The sequence below is a fragment of the Lepidochelys kempii genome, chromosome 15, assembly GCF_965140265.1.
Source record: "Lepidochelys kempii isolate rLepKem1 chromosome 15, rLepKem1.hap2, whole genome shotgun sequence".
Classification (NCBI taxonomy): domain Eukaryota; kingdom Metazoa; phylum Chordata; order Testudines; family Cheloniidae; genus Lepidochelys; species Lepidochelys kempii.
This window is the reverse complement of record NC_133270.1, coordinates 1,195,905-1,214,175: the sequence shown is the minus strand read 5'-3', so window position 1 is coordinate 1,214,175 and position 18,271 is coordinate 1,195,905. Positions and strand designations below refer to the sequence as shown.

Below are 18,271 nucleotides of genomic sequence, written 5' to 3'. Positions count from 1 at the left end.
GTACTTGTGGCACCTTAGAGACTAACCAATTTATTTGAGCATAAGCTTTTGTGAGCTACAGCTCACTTCATTGGATGCTGTAGCTCACGAAAGCTTATGCTCAAATAAATTGGTTAGTCTCTAAGGTGCCACAAGTACTCCTTTTCTTTTTGCGAATACAGACTAACACGGCTGTTACTCTATTCCCAGAAAGTAATCATCAGTGGTTCACAGTCATGCTGGAAGGACATAATGAGTGGTGTTCCGCAGGGATCAGTTCTGTGTCCAGTTCTGTTCAATATCTTCATCAATGATTTAGATAATGGCATAGAGAGTACACTTATAAAGTTTGCAGACAATACCAAGCTGGGACGGGTTGCAAGTGCTTTGGAGAATAGGCTTAAAATTCAAAATTAACTGGACAAACTGGAGAAATGGTCTGAAGTATATAGGATGAAATTCAATAAGGACAAATGCAAAGTAGAAGGACCAAATCAGTTGCACACATACACAATGGAAAGGACTACCTCAGAAGGAGTACAGCAGAAAGGGATCTGGGGGTAATAGTGGATCACAAGCTAAATATGAGTCAACAGTGTTGCAAAAAAAAGCAAACATCATTCTGGCCTGCATTAGCAGGAGTGTTGTAAGCAAGACACAAGAAGTAATTCTTCCGCTCTACTCTGCGCTGATTAGGCCTCAGCTGGAGTATTGTGTCCAGTTCTGGGTGCCACCTTTCAGGAAAGATGTGGACAAATTGGAGAAAGTCCAGAGAAGAACAACAAAAATGATTAAAGGTCCAGAAAACATGACCTATGAGGGAAGATTGGAAAAATTGGGTTTGTTTACTCTGGAAAAGAGAAGACAGAGGGGAAATGATAATGGTTTTCAAGTACATAAAGAGTTGTTACAAGGACGGGGGAGAAAAATTGTTCTTCTTAACCTCTGAGGATAGGACAAGAAGCAATGGACTTAAATTGCAGCAAGGGAGATTTAGGTTGGACATTAGGAAAAATGTCCTGTCAGGGTGGTTAAGCACTGGAATAAATTGCCTAGGGAAGTTGTGAAATCGCTATCATTGGAGATTTTTAAGAGCAGGTTAGACAATACCTGTCAGAGATGGTCTAGATAATACTTAGTCCTGCCATGAGTGCAGGGGACTGGACTAGATGACCTCTCGAGGTCCATTCCAGTCCTACGATTCTGCTGCACATGCACCCCATGTGGGTAAGACTGGAATCTTCTGGAAGAGCAATGTCCATTGGGGCCATGCCTGCAACCTGAATGCCCTCTGGAAATATAAAGGGAGGGGAAGCCACAACTGCCTTTCAATTTGTTCACTAAAATAGAACTCAGGGAATACAGAACTCCACAGTAACAAGGAAGGAGGGCAGGTCGCAGAATGCATGTGAGCAAGGAACTGTTCTTTTGTCTTTGAGAGATTGTCCAAATAAATTCCACTTCTGGTGACTTACAACTAGGTATGTCCTGATGATGGCGACTCAATCTACTGAGACAATAACTTAAGACAGCTTTGTCAAAGCAAATATCAGATCTGGAGTTCTCTACCCAGAAGTAGTGCTGGAAGAAAATATGAACTGAATTCTAGGCAGCTGCTCAACACATCTCAGATATTGGAATGTCTCTTGGAGAAGCTGCTTGAGCTCTGGTGGAATAGGCCCTGATCTGTGTACTTGAATCCAAACACACTGTCATTTAGCAATTTCCAGTACAGAATGAAGCCCATTTAGTCTTTGTGCGGATATAAGCTCACCTTTCATCCTGTCAGCAAAGGTCAGAAGCCGGCCAGAATTCCTGAATGATCTTGTTGTCAGGAGAGTCCTGACAATATCTAAGTGGTGTAGTTTAGCTTCCCTTTGATTAGCATGAGGGGAGGGAAAGAAAACTGGCAGGTGGATAACTTGATTCAGATGAAAATCTGAGACAACTTTAGGCAAGGACCTTGGGTGACGCTTAAAGTCACTTTGTCCTTATGGAATACTCCATATGGTGATCCTGTGAGGGAGTGGGTTGCTCCTATTCTTCTGGCTGAAGTTATAGCCACTAAGGGTATGCCTATATGGTGTTTTAAAACCCATGGCAGCAAGCCTCAGGCTCAGGTCTACAGACTCAGGCTCATGCTACAGCGCTAAAAACAGCTGTGTAGATGTCAAGGATCAGGCTCTGAAGCCCAGGTACGGGTTGGATTTCACATCAGAGGCTGTGTTGACTGGCTCATCAGGTCTACATACCAAAATTGCCTGGACCTGGTCTAGCATTATCATCAGAGCTACATCCTGCCAGAGCTTCCTCAGAACCCTCAGTATCAATGGAATGGCAGGGTAGGCATACATGAGTTCTGGTGCCCAAGAGAAGATGAAGGCATCAGACAGAGAGCCTGAGCTGGTTCTCCAACCCCAGAGCAGAACATCTGACACTTCTTGTTTTGGTCTGTGGCAAACAGGTCTACCCTTGGGTGTCTCCATTTGCAGAAGATGTCTTGTAGAATGGAGTTCCTGATCTCCAGTTCTTCATTGTTTAATGCAATGGTTCTCAAACTGTGGATCATGACCCCAAAGTGAGAAATGGGGTCACCAGGGCCAGTATTAGATTTGCTGGGACCCAGAGCTGAAGCCCAAACTCCACCCTTACCCAGGGCGGCGGGGCTTGGGCTGCAGCCCCCTCTCCCCCTACTCGGGGTGGCAGGGCTCAGGCGCCACACCTCCCCCCTCCAGGTCATGTAATAACTTTGTTGTCAGAAAGGGGTCACAATCCAATGAAGTTTGAGAACCTCTGATCTAATGAGCTGATCTTCTAGGGAATTCTGTAGGCCTAGAAGGTGAAGGGACACCAGTGTGACCTGATGCGCCAGTCCCAAAGAAGGACTGCTTCCTAGCAGAGAGGTAAGGAGCATGCTCCCCCTTCTTGTTGATGAAGTACATTGCTGAGCATCGTCCATCAGTATTTGTATGGTGATTCCTCAAAGTAGGGACAAGAACACTAAGCATGCTAGGTGAACAGGAAGTAGTTCCCGGACTTTTGTGAAGAGATTCACTTCTTGAGGGACCAATGACCTTGGATCTGCAGCTGATCCAGATAAGCTCCCTATTCAAGAGAGGATGTGTCTGTCACCAGCATCTTGGTGGGGAAAAGCAATGAGAATGGACACTGTTATTCAAAATTATTTAGTTGGGGATTGGTCCTGCTTTGAGCAGGGGTTTGGACTAGATGACCTCCTGAGGTCCCTTTCTACCCTGATATTCTATGATTCTATGCTTTTGAGGGCATCGGGCACAGGTGTACCAGAAATGGAATACATATAGACAATCACTTGGTGAGGAATATCTTATTACTTGTAAAACAAGAACACATTGTTACAAACAGGTCATGGGCGGCCAGACCTAGTAGTCAGAACCAGAGTCCGCAGTCACATGTCAGGAGTCAAGAATTGGCTGGGTCAGGATACCTGGAGGTCAGAAGCAGGAGAGAAACTGGAGATCAGACCCACAAGACAGGAATAAGAGTCAGACCAGGTCAAGATACCAGGGGGTTAAAGCAGCAGACAAACTGGAGGTCAGAAACCACAAGTCAGATGCCAGGAGTCATGCTGGGTCAGAATGCCAGGAAATCAATCCAGGGGAGTAGGAAGCAGGGACAGGAGAAGGGAGCAGGAAGCATACAGTCCACAGCAGGGTGAAGCCCACCTGTTCAGACAGCTTCTTATTCCTGCTGCTGGATTAAATAGGGCCAGTGGGCCGATCAGCCATTCTGGGACTCTGCCAATCAAGCCTCAGGGGCAGAGCCTCACACTGAGGCTGGGCTTAATGGGCCTCAGGTAAACTATTCCCAGCTGGATGGAGGGCTGGAACATGGCTGCTCCCATGAATTTTGCAGGCCTGGGCTCAAGACCCATGGGTCATGACACATATATGCTTACCAAATCACTAAGAAAGTAAACATGGGACAACCCCGATGTCTTTTTTACAGTCACTTTTCAGAGTAGAATGACATTTTAGGCTGAAAAGTGTTAAATTTATTTGCTTATGAGTAATTAAAAATATGTATGAACTAAAATATCCAAATTTGGCATACATTTTTCTGATTGAAACACACAGCAAAGTCTTTCAACTCCCGCCCTCCTTCTCCCTGACAAAAAAAGAACCTGTCTTATTATCAAACACAGCAGAAAGTTGGAAGTAAGAAGAAAAATCTACAAATCCTGTGATTTCAGGACTTCTTGCGATTCTTCAGATTCTAAACTTTCATTTTAAAAATTGTCTGCCTTTTTTCACTGTAAACTTGTAAAATCATATGCTCTTGCTCCTTTTACCTAGCCTTGTTGAAAATTATACTTCTGCTTTATAACACAAAACAAAGTTGCACTGGTTTAACTAGAGGTGTGATTTTGGGGGTTGTGGTGGATAATCAGCTGAACATGAGTCCCAGTGCAACGCTGTGGCCAAAAGAACTAATGCAATCCTCAGATGCATAAACAGGGGAATCTCAAGTAGGAGGAGAGAGGTTATTTTGCCTCTATATTTGGCACTGGTGCGACCGCTGCTGGAATACGGTGTCCAGTTCTGGTAGCCACAATTCAAGAAGGATTTTGATAAATTGCAGGGGGTTCAGAGAAGAGTCACAAGAATGACATACGGATTAGAAAACATGCTTTATAGTGATAGACTCAAGGAGCTCAATCATAGAATATCAGGGTTGGAAGAGACCTCAGGAGGTCATCCAGTCCAATCCCCTGCTCAAAGCAGGACCAACACCAACTAAATCATCCCAGCCAGGGATTTGTAAAGCCTGACCTTAAAAACCCCTAAGGAAGGAGATTCTACCACCTCCCTAGGTAACCCATTCCAGTGCTTCACCACCCTCCTAGTGAAAAAGTTTTTCCTAATATCCAACCTAAACCTCCCCCACTGCAACTTGAGACCATTACTCCTTGTTCTGTCATCTGCTACCACTGAGAACAGTCTAGATCGGGGTGGGCAAACTTTTTGGCCCGAGGGCCACATCAGGGTTGCGAAACTGTATGGAGGGCTGGGTATGGAAAGCTGTACCTCCCCGAACAGCCTGGCCCCTGCCCCCTATCCGCCCCCTCCCACTTCCCACCCCTTCACTGTCCCTCTCAGAACCCCCGAACCATCCAACTCCCCCTGTTCCTTGACTCCTGACTGCCCCCCCGGGACCCCTCACACCTAACCGGCTCCCCTGGGACCCCACCCCCTATCCAACACCCCCTGCTCCCTGACTGCCCAGACCTCTATCAACACACCCAGCCCTGAGAGGTCCCCTGGGACTCCCACGCCTATACAACACCCCTGTTCCTCGTCCCCGACCGCCTCCCCGTCCCAGAACATCCGCCCCATCCAGCCGCTCCCTGATCCCTGTCCCTTGACTGCCCTCTGGTACCCTCTGTCCCTTATCCAATCCCCCCGCTCCCCACCCCCTTACCATGCTGGAGCCAGCCACGCTGCCACGCTGCACAGCAGGAGCTCTCAGCCACGCCGCCCGGCTGGAACCAGCCACACTGCCGCGCTGCCTGGCAGGAGCAGTGGGCCAGAGCGCTGGCGGTGTGGCGAGCTGAGGCTGCAGGGGAGAGGGGACAGCAGGGAAGGGGCCAGAGCTAGCCTCCCCGGCTGGGAGCTCAAGGACTGGGCAGGACAGTCCCGCGGGCCGTAGTTTGCCCACCTCTGGTCTAGATCCATCCTCTTTGGAACCCCCTTTCAGGTAGTTGAAAGCAGCTATCAAATCCCCCCTCATTCTTCTCTTCTGAAGACTAAATAATCCCAATTCCCTCTCCTCGTAAGTCATGTGCTTCAGCCCCCTAATCATTTTTGTTGCCCTCCGCTGGACTCTTTCCGATTTTTCCACATCCTTCTTGTAGTGTGGGGCCCAAAACTGGACACAGGACTCCAGATGCAGCCTCACCAATGCCCAATAGAGGGGAATGATCACATCCCTCGATCTGCTGGCAATGCCCCTTCTTATACAGTCCAAAATGCCATTAGCCTTCTTGGCAAAAGGGCACACCGTTGACTCTCATCCAGCTTCTCGTCCACTGTAACCCCTAGGTCTTTTTCTGCAGAACTGCTGCCTAGCCACTCGGTCCCTAGTCTGTAGCAGTACATGGGATTCTTCCGTCCTAAGTGCAGGACTCTGCACTTGTCCTTGTTGAACCTCGTGAGATTTCTTTTGGCCCAATCCTCTACTTTTTCTAGGTCCCTCTGTATCCTATCCCTACCCTCCAACGTATCTACCACTCCTCCCAGTTTAGTGTCATCTGCACTAAATCAATTTAGCTTAATAAAGAGAAGGTTACGGGGTGACTTGATTACAGTCTACAAGTACAAGTAACAAATATTTAATAATGGGATTTTCAATCTAGCATAGAAAAGTATAACACAATCTAATGGCTGGAAGTTGAAGCTAGACAAATTCAGACTGAAAGTAAGGCAAAAAATGTTAACAGTGAGCGTAATTAACCACTGGAACAAATTACCAAGGATCACGGTGGATTCTCCATCGCTGACAATTTTTAAATCAAGTTCAGATGTTTTCCTAAAAGGTCTGCTCTAGGAATTAATTTGGGGAAGTTCTATGGCCTGTGTTATACAGGAGGTCAGACTAGATGATCACAATGGTCCCTTCTGGCCTTGGAATCTGTGAATCTATGAATTTAAAATCTATTTAGTTAAGCCAGGGCAAAAGGCTGTGTGAACACTTTTAAACTGACACAAACCTGGTCTGTATCAGTTTAGAGTAAAGATATTAGGAATAGGTTTAAGTTAAACTGAAATAAACCACTCTTAAACCAAAATAAGTGTGTCTAAATGGGGCTTGCCACCAGTTTAACTAAATCAGTTTAAAAGCCAGGTGATGAAAACTCCTTACAACATTTTGGAGTTATTAGAAATTGAAAAATAAACACTTTATGCATTGTAAGACTTTTTGTCTTACCAATAACAAAAATGGATAAACAAATAATTCCAACATTTCACATAAACAGTTCCTATTAAAAAATAAATCCGTTACTAGATTTGGGTGTAAGAGGAGAAATTAAAATTTCTAAGTGATTGAAAAGTCCCTGAGTAAGCTTAGTGAGCACTGGCTATAATTTTCAGAAACTCTAAGGAAACCCTTTGGACAACACAATGCACGGTCTCTCTGTCTGGCACAGTGATATGCTTCAAAAGAAAATTTATATTTTCTTAAACTATTATCTTCCCTATCACTGTGTGGAACTTTGGATGAAACTTCTATGCCAGAGGCCAACTCAAACAGCTCAGCTGCTGTACTGTGTGATCTTGATTAGACTGAGCAATAACAGATCTGCACATCTTCCAGTGCAGTAAAAGCAAAGAGTGATCCAGTGATTACCTGAAGATTCTCATCCTCTCGTATCAGCTGCTTCCTGGGAAAGATCTGATTAGCCTGGATGCATTCAAGGCTGTGCTGAGTCTCTTCATCCTAGAAACAAAACTCTACAGTTAATTTCAACACTGCTACCCATTCACAGCAGACCTCTCCATTGACAAAAGGCATGAAGAGTTCCCAGTGACCAATGAAAGGTTTAGGCACTATGAACTATTATGAGAATTCAGTTACCAGTGACCCACAGAAGTGACATAATAGTTGCAATTTTACATTACTAGTGGCCCACATCTTTACAATGTAAAACACAGGTTTGGGACCTCTTTCCTTTGTTAAACACAAAACCATGAAGCAAAGTATTTCCTTTTCAATTTTAAATGCAATTTTTAGGAAACTGTAGAGAGGGGGCGAGGTCTCCCTCCCTGACGGGTGGGGAGAGAACCATGACTGCCCCCTGGTGGGCAGAACCAAGGTATCAGCAGCCACCCCACCGGAAGCAGAGGTGCAGGACAGGAAATGGAACTATAAAGACTGGCCCTCTAGCTCAGTTGGGGCAGAGCTGCCAGAGGAGCAGGACGTCTCTCCCACGCCCCACCCCAACCCCAACCCCTAGAGCCCGGACCTGATGGAGGCTGCTACAGTGTCAGAGACTGCCAGAGCTGCCAGATTCCAGGGAGCTGTTGGGCTGCCACTTGCTGTTTACCCCAGAGAGATCAATGACAACACTGGAACCCAGGTACCCCCAAACTGGGAGTGTAGGAAGGAGCCCAGAGAAGCCAAATAGGGTTTGGCTGTGTTACTGACTGCAAGCCAGCCAGTGTGTTGCGGCCGGATTTCCCCGCTGACCCAATGGTGGCCTACTCTGCTACTGTTAGGGCCCTGGGCTGGGACGCAGTGGAGTAGGTGGGCCTGCATCCCCCTACCACCCGACTGTCAGGGGTGGCAGCCTCCCCACCTTTAGGCCAGGAGGCCTGCACTGGTCTGACGCCCACCTGAGCTAGGACCCCAGATGGTTTAGCTGGCTCTCCCATCAAAGAGCTAAACTCCTCTGAGACTGTTTTTTGAGTTGGGCTGCTCTGCCTGACAGCAGGCCAAAGCCCCCTTACCTGACCGCTGCCCCACCCTGAGTGAGGGCTCTGGGCTATAGGCTTGCTGCCACCCGGCCCGACTGCAGGCCAGACCCATTAAATGTGTGCTGCCCCGCTCTGGCTGAGTGCTGGAGCTAATAGACCCAACTGATACCCAGTCTGGACTGAAGGCTAGGGCCTATTAACTGCTGGCTAATTCCCCCTGAACGGAGTTGCTCTAGCAGCATTGCAGCAAGGGGGTGTGGTCTCTCTCCCTGACAGGCAGGGAGAGAACTACGCCCACCTTACAGAAATGAACTCAGTCCTTACACTGCACAAATCTGCATCTTTCCTGCACAATTTAAACAGCCTCACTCTACACAGTATATCAGTAAAATTGCACTAGCAAATTAATTTCAAACAGCCTTGCAATAAATCTGACTTAAATGCCATGAACAGTACATGGCTAATTAATATGAATTTGGATGGAAGAATACGGCCTTAGTTTATACGCCAGACTACTGGTAGATGGTACACATGGAATAATGATGACTATCATCAGAAAATTAACACAAATTACTCAAAGATAAATAAAAAGGCAACGAAAACCATCCTTTAAGGTGGGTGCACTATAAGGTGGGTAGAAAGCTGGCTAGATTGTTGCACTATAAGGTGGGTAGAAAGCTGGCTAGATTGTTGGGCTCAACGGGTAGTGATCAATGGCTCCATGTCTAGTTGGCAGCCGGTATCAAGTGGAGTACCCCAAGGGTCGGTCCTGGGGCCGGTTTTGTTCAATATCTTCATAAATGATCTGGAGGATGGTGTGGATTCCACTCTCAGCAAATTTGCGGATGATACTAAACTGGGAGGAGTGGTAGATACGCTGGAGGGGAGGGATAGGATACAGAAGGACCTAGACAAATTGGAGGATTGGGCCAAAAGAAATCTGATGAGGTTCAATAAGGATAAGTGCAGGGTCCTGCACTTAGGACGGAAGAACCCAATGCACAGCTACAGACTAGGGACCGAATGGCTAGGCAGCAGTTCTGCGGAAAAGGACCTAGGGGTGACAGTGGACGAGAAGCTGGATATGAGTCAGCAGTGTGCCCTTGTTGCCAAGAAGGCCAATGGCATTTTGGGATGTATAGGTAGGGACATAGCGAGCAGATCGAGGGACGTGATCGTTCCCCTCTATTCGACATTGGTGAGGCCTCATCTGGAGTACTGTGTCCAGTTTTGGGCCCCACACTTCAAGAAGGATGTGGATAAATTGGAGAGAGTCCAGCGAAGGGCAACAAAAATGATTAGGGGACTGGAACACATGAGTTATGAGGAGAGGCTGAGGGAGCTGGGATTGTTTAGCCTGCAGAAGAGAAGAATGAGGGGGGATTTGATAGCTGCTTTCAACTACCTGAAAGGGGGTTCCAAAGAGGATGGCTCTAGACTGTTCTCAATGGTAGCAGATGACAGAACGAGGAGTAATGGTCTCAAGTTGCAGTGGGGGAGGTTTAGATTGGATATTAGGAAAAACTTTTTCACTAAGAGGGTGGTGAAACACTGGAATGCGTTACCTAGGGAGGTGGTAGAATCTCCTTCCTTAGAGGTTTTTAAGGTCAGGCTTGACAAAGCCCTGGCTGGGATGATTTAACTGGGAATTGGTCCTGCTTCGAGCAGGGGGTTGGACTAGATGACCTTCTGGGATCCCTTCCAACCCTGATATTCTATGATTCTATGATTCTTTCAATTCAACCAGAAGCCTGGAGTGACAAGTCTGTGAGGTACTGAGAATAGTATCTGTTATTATCACACAGTACCAACTCTTATCCTTCTTGTGCGGCAGTCTGCTTTGTTTTGGTCAGTCCTGACAAAACCCATGTGCTTACCATGACAGGCCCAGGCTAGGAGGAGAAATCCTCGTCTTTGCTCACAACACTTTGAGGATCTTCTTTCCGTAATAATAAAAGCTGGAAAACAAAATAGCAAAGTGTAAATGTGAGGACAAATTCATTTTATCTTCTGGTGGCAAATAAATTATTTTAAATGCAAGTTAACTTTAAAGAGCAAGACTAGCTACAAGAAAATCGCAATTATACATCAATGAACAGATAAAGTCAATACAAACTAACTTGCTTTACAAGCACACACCATTATGAAATATGCCTGGCTACGTTAATGCATTCTCAATAATCACCAGTGAACAGACCACCAGGAGAATAATAGTTTGAATGTAACAATTAGAGTAATCTGTTTGTATAATTTAAATTAAACATATGGCTTTCCAGGCTACCCTGAGAACATTCCTCAGTCATTTGTAGATGCAGACTCTTCCCATCTGTTTATTTTTTATACAAATATATTATGGATTTTCCTACTCACGTGACACAAAAGGATACAAGTAATATACATTAAAATATGTTCAGTGTTTAACAGTGCTGAAGCTCATCGGCACTTACATTTATATATGGAAGTTTCAGCACTGTGGTTGATGAAGAAAGCCATACTGAATTTACTAGCCCACAAACACAATGACATTGCAATATCACTAACTGCACTCTGTATATTCTACAGAATATTTATTGGGGGGACAACCACAAAACAGCAGCGGATGCATGTATTTCAAAAGCAAGACACATTCCAGTATGCAAAAATGCCCAAGGAGAAAGGAAAACCCAGACCTACTACCTCTGTTGCACCTAAATAGTCCCAGTAATATCAATGGGATTCCTGCATGAGCAAGGGTCCATATATCCCATATTTAATCAGACTCTGAATTAATTTTTTTAAAGGGACACTGACAGGTTTAAAGACAGGTTTTTTTTAAAAAGTAACTGTTGTGTCTATGGCAGGGGTAGGCAACCTATGGCACGCGTGCCAAAGGCGGCACTCACACTGCCTGGGTCCTGGCCGCCGGTCCGGGGGGCTCTGCATTTTAATTTAATTTTAAATGAAGTTTCTTAAACATTTTAAAAACCTTATTTACTTTACATACAACAATAGTTTAGTTATATATTATAGACTTATAGAAAGAGACCTTCCAAAAATGTTAAAATGTATTACTGGCACGCAAAACCTTAAATTAGAGTGAATAAATGAAGACTCAGCACCCCACTTCCGAAAAGTCGCTGACCCCTAGTTTATAGTGTGATTTTGTGCTCTGCAGGGTGCAGTTCCATCTACCACCACTGTGGAACTCTTGATGCAACTTTAGCTGCTTCAGCTTCACTTGAGTCCTAGGGTAGTGCATACGGGCTACAGGCACCGACACAGCAGGCTCAGACTGGTGAGACGAGGCACCTGAGGGGCTAACTCAGGTTAGCTTCTCAAAGACAAGAATATACAGTCCTCTCTTGCCAGCAAATATGATCTCTTTCTACTGTCTCAGATTCTGCTTCTCCAGGACCCCCAACTGGTATGAAGAGGTTCTGAGACGTGGAAGAAGGGGATACACTGTGGAAGATGAGCTGGAGGTGGAGGACAGAAGGATTTTGAGTCTATGGGGAAACTGAGTCTGATGATGAGGACTGAGGAAAGAGTGGTTTTGAGCTGGGTGCAGGGTTGCTGAACGGATCTGAGCCTGTGGTATCTGCAGCCATCCCACACATTTGTGGCACTGTTGTCACTGTTACAAATGATCCTGCTGAGGTAATTAATCTGCAAACCCCACCATCCATAGCTGATAAAGTCAATTTAGTTAGAGATCCAGAACTGCAGTCCAGCTGAGAAGACCTTTTGACCCATAAGGTCCAGTCTCTTGCCCTCCCTGTCTGTCAGGGTGGAGCATGGGTGTGGCTGCTTGGATCACCAGGGAGTTAGGTGGAGGGTGTGAAAATAAAAAAATCGGACCCTGTGATGGAGACATGGTACCTTTCCTCAGTCCCCTTCAAGTTGAGGGCGAATGTGGCTGGGGCATGCCACATGGTGCGTCGTACTGGTTGAAGAATGGTATCATTCATCGGTAAGGTTCAGAGTTTATTGACATGCTGACTGCAACAGTGCTCAGCCAAATCCAGCATCATTTCTAGCCTGTTGGGTGATGGCGTAATGAGATGCGAAAGTGTGAACTTATGACCATATTGCCACTCTACAAATGTCCTGGACAGGAACTTGTGCTACAAATGCTGCCATAGATGCTTGGGCCCTTGTGGAATATGCTGTTAGGGCAGGTGGGGCACGAACCTTTGCCTAGTCATAGCATGTACAGATGCAGGATGCGATCCATGATTAAATTCTCTGGGCTCAGATGGGAAGACCTTTTATCCCCTCTGCAACAGCTACGAATAGCTGAGTAGTTTTCTGAAATGGCTTAGTCCTTCCTATGTAGAAGGCCAGTGCATATCTGACATCTAGCAAGTGGAGCCTGTGCTCTTCCCTCTTGGTATGTGGTTTCGGACAAAAGACCAGCAGGAAGATACCCTAGTTACTATGGAACTCTGAAACCATCTTTGGAAGGAAAGCTGGATGAGGACAAAATTGGACCTTGTACTTGAAGAATACCATGTATGGTGGTTCTGAAGTGAGGGCCCGGATCTCCAAGACTCTTCTGGCAGAAGTAATGGACACTAGGAAGGTCACCTTCCAGGACAGGTAGAGCAGAGAGCATGTTGCCAGTGGCTCAGATGGGGGTCCTGTCAGTTTTGAGATCCCAGGGAGGGATTGGTTTGCATACCTGAAAGTACAATCTCTCAAGGCCCTTAAAAAAAACAATCACAGATGTTGTCTGAAAACATGGAATGGCCATTCACCCACAGGTGAAAAGCTGAGATTGCGGCCAAATGGACCCTAACAGATGACTCAGTTAGACCTCGTTGCTTCAGGTGTAGTAAGTAGTCCAGAATGAATGGTGTTAATGATTGTGTAGGTGAGAGACCCTTCTGCATAGACCAGAGCGAGAATCTCTTACACTTTGCCAGATAAGTCGCTCTAGTGGACGGCTTCCTGCTCTCTAGTAGGACCTCGCGGACCTGCCCCAAGCATGCTAGTTCTGCGGGGTTCAGCAATGGAGCTTCCAGGCTGTCAGATGAAGGGACTTGAGGTTCAGGCGATGCAGGCAGATGTGGTCCTGAGAGATCAGGTGTAGACACAGAGGTAGAAGAATTGACAACTCCACCAAGAGGTCTAGGAATGTGGCCAACCAATGGCGGGGCCAGGCAGGGGCTATCAGGATGACTCACGTTCTGTCCCTTCTGATCCTCAGCAAGACCTTGTGTATAAGAGGAATGGGAGGAAACATGTAGAAGAGATGTCCCATCCAAGGGAGGAGGAAGTTGTCTGCAACAGATCTGGGGTTGTGACCCAGGAGGGAGCTGAACTGAAAACACTTCCTGTTGTGCTTTGTTGCAAACTGATCTATCTGGGGAGTCCCCCACCTCTGGAAAATGGTTTCACGATATCTGGATGAATGGACCACTTGTGGTGGTTGGAGAAGGATCTCATAAGGTGATCCGCTAGCTCATTTTGCAAAACCAGCAGATTTGAGGCCTCGAGGTGGATCGAGTAGGCTATGCAAAAGTCCCCAAGCAAAGTGCTTCCTGGCACAGGTGAGAGGAGTGCACTTCTCCCTCCCTGTTGATATAAAACATAGTCATTGTGCTGTCTGTAAGAGCTGACATGTTCTTGCCCGCCACACGGGGCTGGAACGCCTGGCAAGCCAAGTGAACCACCCTGAGACCCCTGACATTGTTGTGCAGCGAGAGCTCTTCCAGAGCCATGAGTTCTGAGGGAACCCAAGTGAGCACACCAGCCCATCGCTGAAGAGTCCGTAACGAAAGATACTGATGGTTGGGGCCTTGAAAATGGGACTCCCATGTGCACCGCCAGTGGGTCTAGCCGCCAGTTGAGGGAGGAAATCACCGATGGCGGAACTGTGATAACTGTGTCCAAATGGTGTTGGTTTGGTGAGTACACAGATGCCAGCCACACATGGAGAGGTCGTAGTCCAAGTCTTACATACTGCACCACACAGATGCATGAGGCCATGTGGTCCAGGAGCTTCAAGCAGTTCCTCGCTGTTGTGATGTGGTGATCTCTGAGGCTCTCTCTAAGCATCACTATTGCTTGGAACCACGCTTCTGGGAGGAAGGCTCTGGCTTGGACAGAGTCGAGGATTTCCCCGAGAAACTCTATCATTTGAACTGGGGAGAGGGTAGACTTCGGCACATTTATCAGCCGACCTAAGTCCTGGAACGTTGACTGGATCAACTTTATATCAGACTCCACTTGGACCTTGGTCCGATCTCTGAGTTGCCTGTCGTCGAGGTAAAGTCGAGGTAGCACTGAATTGCTTGTCTCATCAGGAAGGCTGCAACGATCAACATGCACTTTGTGAGGCTCGAGGGGCTGCTGACAGGCCGAATGGGAGAACTGCATATTGGTAGTGCACATGGTTCACAATGAACCTAAGGAACCTTCTGTGTCTCTGAATAATCGAGATATGGAAGTAAGCGTCCTTCAAATTGAAGGCGGTGTACCAGTCCCCTGGACCCAGGCAGGGGATGATGGAAGCCAAGGAGACCATGCGGAACTTTAGCTTCTTAGTGTATCTGTTGAGATTTCTCAGATCCAGAATCAGTCTGAGACCACTGTTGGCTTTTGGGATTAGAAAATATCTGGAGCAGAACCCCTCAGCCCCTTAACACTGGTGGAACCTATTCCACAGCTCCCACCCTTAGGAGCATCTCTTTAGCTAGAAGCTGCTCATGAGAAGGATCACTGAAGAGGGAAGGGGAGGTGGGGAAATGCACTGAAGGGTATATCACACCGCTATCTTGCTCAGCATCCAATCATCCGTTGTAATACGGGCCCACCCCTGATGGAAATGGAATAAGCATTCTGCAAATACTAGGGAGGTTGGATCCAAGTTCTGTCCTCGTACGTCAGCCCTGAGCGTCCCATCTTGGACCCAACAGAGCATCTGGGGGAGCAGGCACAGACGCGGACGAAGACTGGGAAGGAAGTATTCTCCTAAAGCCCCTACTCCTCTCCCTGTGAGAGCGCTGCCAGACAGGTGACAAGGAATCGAGAGGCTGGTTGAGGCTTATAATGTTTTCCTGTGGTGCCAGTGTATAACTACCCTAAGGACTTCAAGGTAGATCTGGAGTCCTTTAGGCTCTGCAGCTTGGAGTCCGTCTGCTTGCAAGGAGCCAGATACCAGTGGCTCCTTGGCTGCAGTAAAAGGAGGGAACTGCCACGGTGCTGCCACAACCCTCTGGTAGTCATATCTCTGGATTGGAAGCTGCAGACCGTGTCGAACATCCAAATCCCCTGACTCAGAGGAACTGGAGTCCTGCACAACTGGTGGTGCTGATGGAGCCATCGGAACAGCATGCATTAAAGGGGTACGGCCAGCAGGTGGTAGACCTAATGCAGAAGGTGGGGCCCTCCCAACAACACATGGAAACCTCACTCTTTTCAGAGCAAACAGTTTGTGAGGTCCAGGAGCATTTCTGAGTCTCCCTGGAAAAAATAGTTACTCGCCTTCTCGTAACTGTTGTTCTTAGAGACGTGTTGTTCATATTCTGTGATTCTATGTCCATTCCAATCAGGTGTGTGTGCGCACCGCATGCACGTCACCCAGAAGACTTTTCCCTTAGCAGCATCCATAGGGTCGGCCTGGGCGCACCCTGGAGTTGCGCCTTCATGGCACCCAGTATAGGGTCCTGCCAACCCCCCACCTCCTCAGTTCCTTCTTACCGCCCGTGACAGCTAGCTGGAACAATGGTCGCCTTTGCATTGCAAGAGCTTTTGGCAGTGTCCACTTCAGTCTTCATTGTTAAATAGTTGTAAATAGTTCATTACTTGTTAGTTGTTGTAGCTGTGGAACAGTAATGGGATCTGTCTCAGGACCCATGATTCACAGGATACAGATAGAGCAGAAGCAGGAGGGATACACAGGTACAGGACTGGAGCCTATGGTGAACAGTGTGACTTCTTGTCATTCTTGTGAGCCTTGGAACGTGTCACTCGTCCGTGGCCAGAACTTGTAGAGGGTACAGCATCCTTCTTGGATTTGGAGACTTACTGCCATGCTTATGTGCATGCTTCCATGGCTCATGGATAGGCCCTAGCGTGGGGTCCACAGCACTGGTACCAAAGGAGCCGGACCAAAGCTCCGCAGTAGGGGGAGTTCTCTTAGATTGTTCAAGTCAATGTGCAGAGGGGGTTCCCTGGCCAGGATCCAATTGCGAACCCATGCGCAAGGAAGGAGAGGCAAATACTGCACCTAGACCCTGTGTGGGCTTTCCCCAAACAGTTCAAACAGCATTGGTGCTCATCACTGATGGAAAACGAGTGAGGGCAGGAAGTACAGACTTTGAATCCCAACATCTTTGGCATATTCCAGTACCCAGACGCGGGTGCTGGAAGAGAGGTGGAGGCGATTACTTGGCGGGAAAACTGCCAAAGCAGTGTCCCAAGTTCTTAATCCTATAAAACTTCCAGGACCTAGAAAATTATTGCAAAAAACAATAAAATCCTAACTATGATCAAGAGTAAAAACAGTGTTCCTAAAAAGTTTGGAAAATGCGTCACCAAGGACAAGAGGCAAGCAGAAGCTCTGACTTGGACCATGCAGGGCTGCCCGGCCCATCATTGCGTCTGGCAAAATCACGAGGTGGTACAAGGGTGCATGTGCGGACCGACAAGCAATACTACTTTGAAAAGCTCCAGCTCCGGGCGCACAACCCCTTAGTAGAATACAAAAGGGACCATCAAGATGCCCATCCAACATAGGCTTTGGCTGGACCTGCAGATGGTTCTGGGAGCTCGCACGGCAGGCACCTACAAGTGGGAATATGCAGAGGTCATTCAAAGAAGAATTATAGAAAGAAGATAAATCGGAGTGTGGAAATAATTGAGGCAATGCCTCGCTATCTACAGCAGGGAAATCCTCTTAAACCAATTACTTCCCCTTGCTGAGGAAATAACTGCTGGAATCTCAGTGTGGTTTTAGACCATCCCGCAGGACAACTGACATGATTTTCATTGCCCACCAAATCCAGGAAAAGTCTCAGGAGCAAAATCATGGCCTTCACTGATTTGACAAAAGCCTTAGACTCCCACATTTGATTTATTTGCACAAGCGTACCGAAGCCTAGGACTCTCACTCAATATTGAGAAAACTAAAATGCTCCATCAGCCTGCCTCAGGCCTTGCACGTGACCCACAACAAATCACCATCGAGGGACAGACAGTCGAACACTTCTGCTACCTTGGTAGCCAACTTACTCAAAATACAAAAATCAACAAGTTAGATCCAGTGCAGAATCCATTGCGCAAGTGCTTCCTTTGGGAAATTGCTCCAGTGTGTTTTCACAGACAGTAACCTACGGCAGGACACCAAGATCCAGGTCTATAAGACAATTCTTATTCCAACTCTCCTTTATGGATGCAAACCCTGGGTGACCTGTCGACAGCACCTCAAGAATATGGAGAGGTACCACCAACTATGCCTCCAGAAGATCCTTCGCATCAAGTGGGAAGATCTCTGCACTAACGCCAGCACCCTCACTGAAGCCAATGTCATCAGCATCGAAGCCATGATCCTCATGCACCAATTATGCTGGGCTGGACATTGTATGTGGATAGCAGACTCTCGCCTCCCAAAACAAGTCCTTTACTCTCAGCTCACCCATGGTCAGAGATCCCGAGGTGGTCAGACGAAACGCTACAAAGACACACTGAAAGCGTATCTCAAGAAAATTGATGTGGACATCACAAGCCACCAACCGACCTCAATGGCACCACATCCTCCATAAGGCAATGGACTGCTTCGAGGAGAAGCGCATTGCACTCGAAGCGGAAAAGAGAGAGAGAAGGAAGAAAAAAGAAAAAACTTTCTCGAGCAGGCA

At 47.1% G+C, this 18,271-nt stretch overlaps 1 protein-coding gene across 13 annotated transcripts in view; it reads right to left on the bottom strand.

Annotated features, from left to right (window-relative positions):
• Positions 1 to 18,271, bottom strand: part of MTMR3 (myotubularin related protein 3) — a 241,690-nt gene that overhangs the window by 115,264 nt on the left and 108,155 nt on the right. For all 13 annotated transcript variants that reach the window (XR_012155157.1, XM_073313592.1, XM_073313591.1 and 10 more), the window contains 2 exons: positions 10,310 to 10,390; positions 7,366 to 7,455 (listed from right to left, as the gene is read on the bottom strand). Coding sequence is in view for 12 of the 13 variants with exons in the window: in XM_073313592.1 (XP_073169693.1) it covers positions 7,366 to 7,455; positions 10,310 to 10,312 (93 nt within the window). In the remaining variant the exon portion in view is untranslated. The remainder of the gene's footprint in view (positions 1 to 7,365; positions 7,456 to 10,309; positions 10,391 to 18,271) is intronic.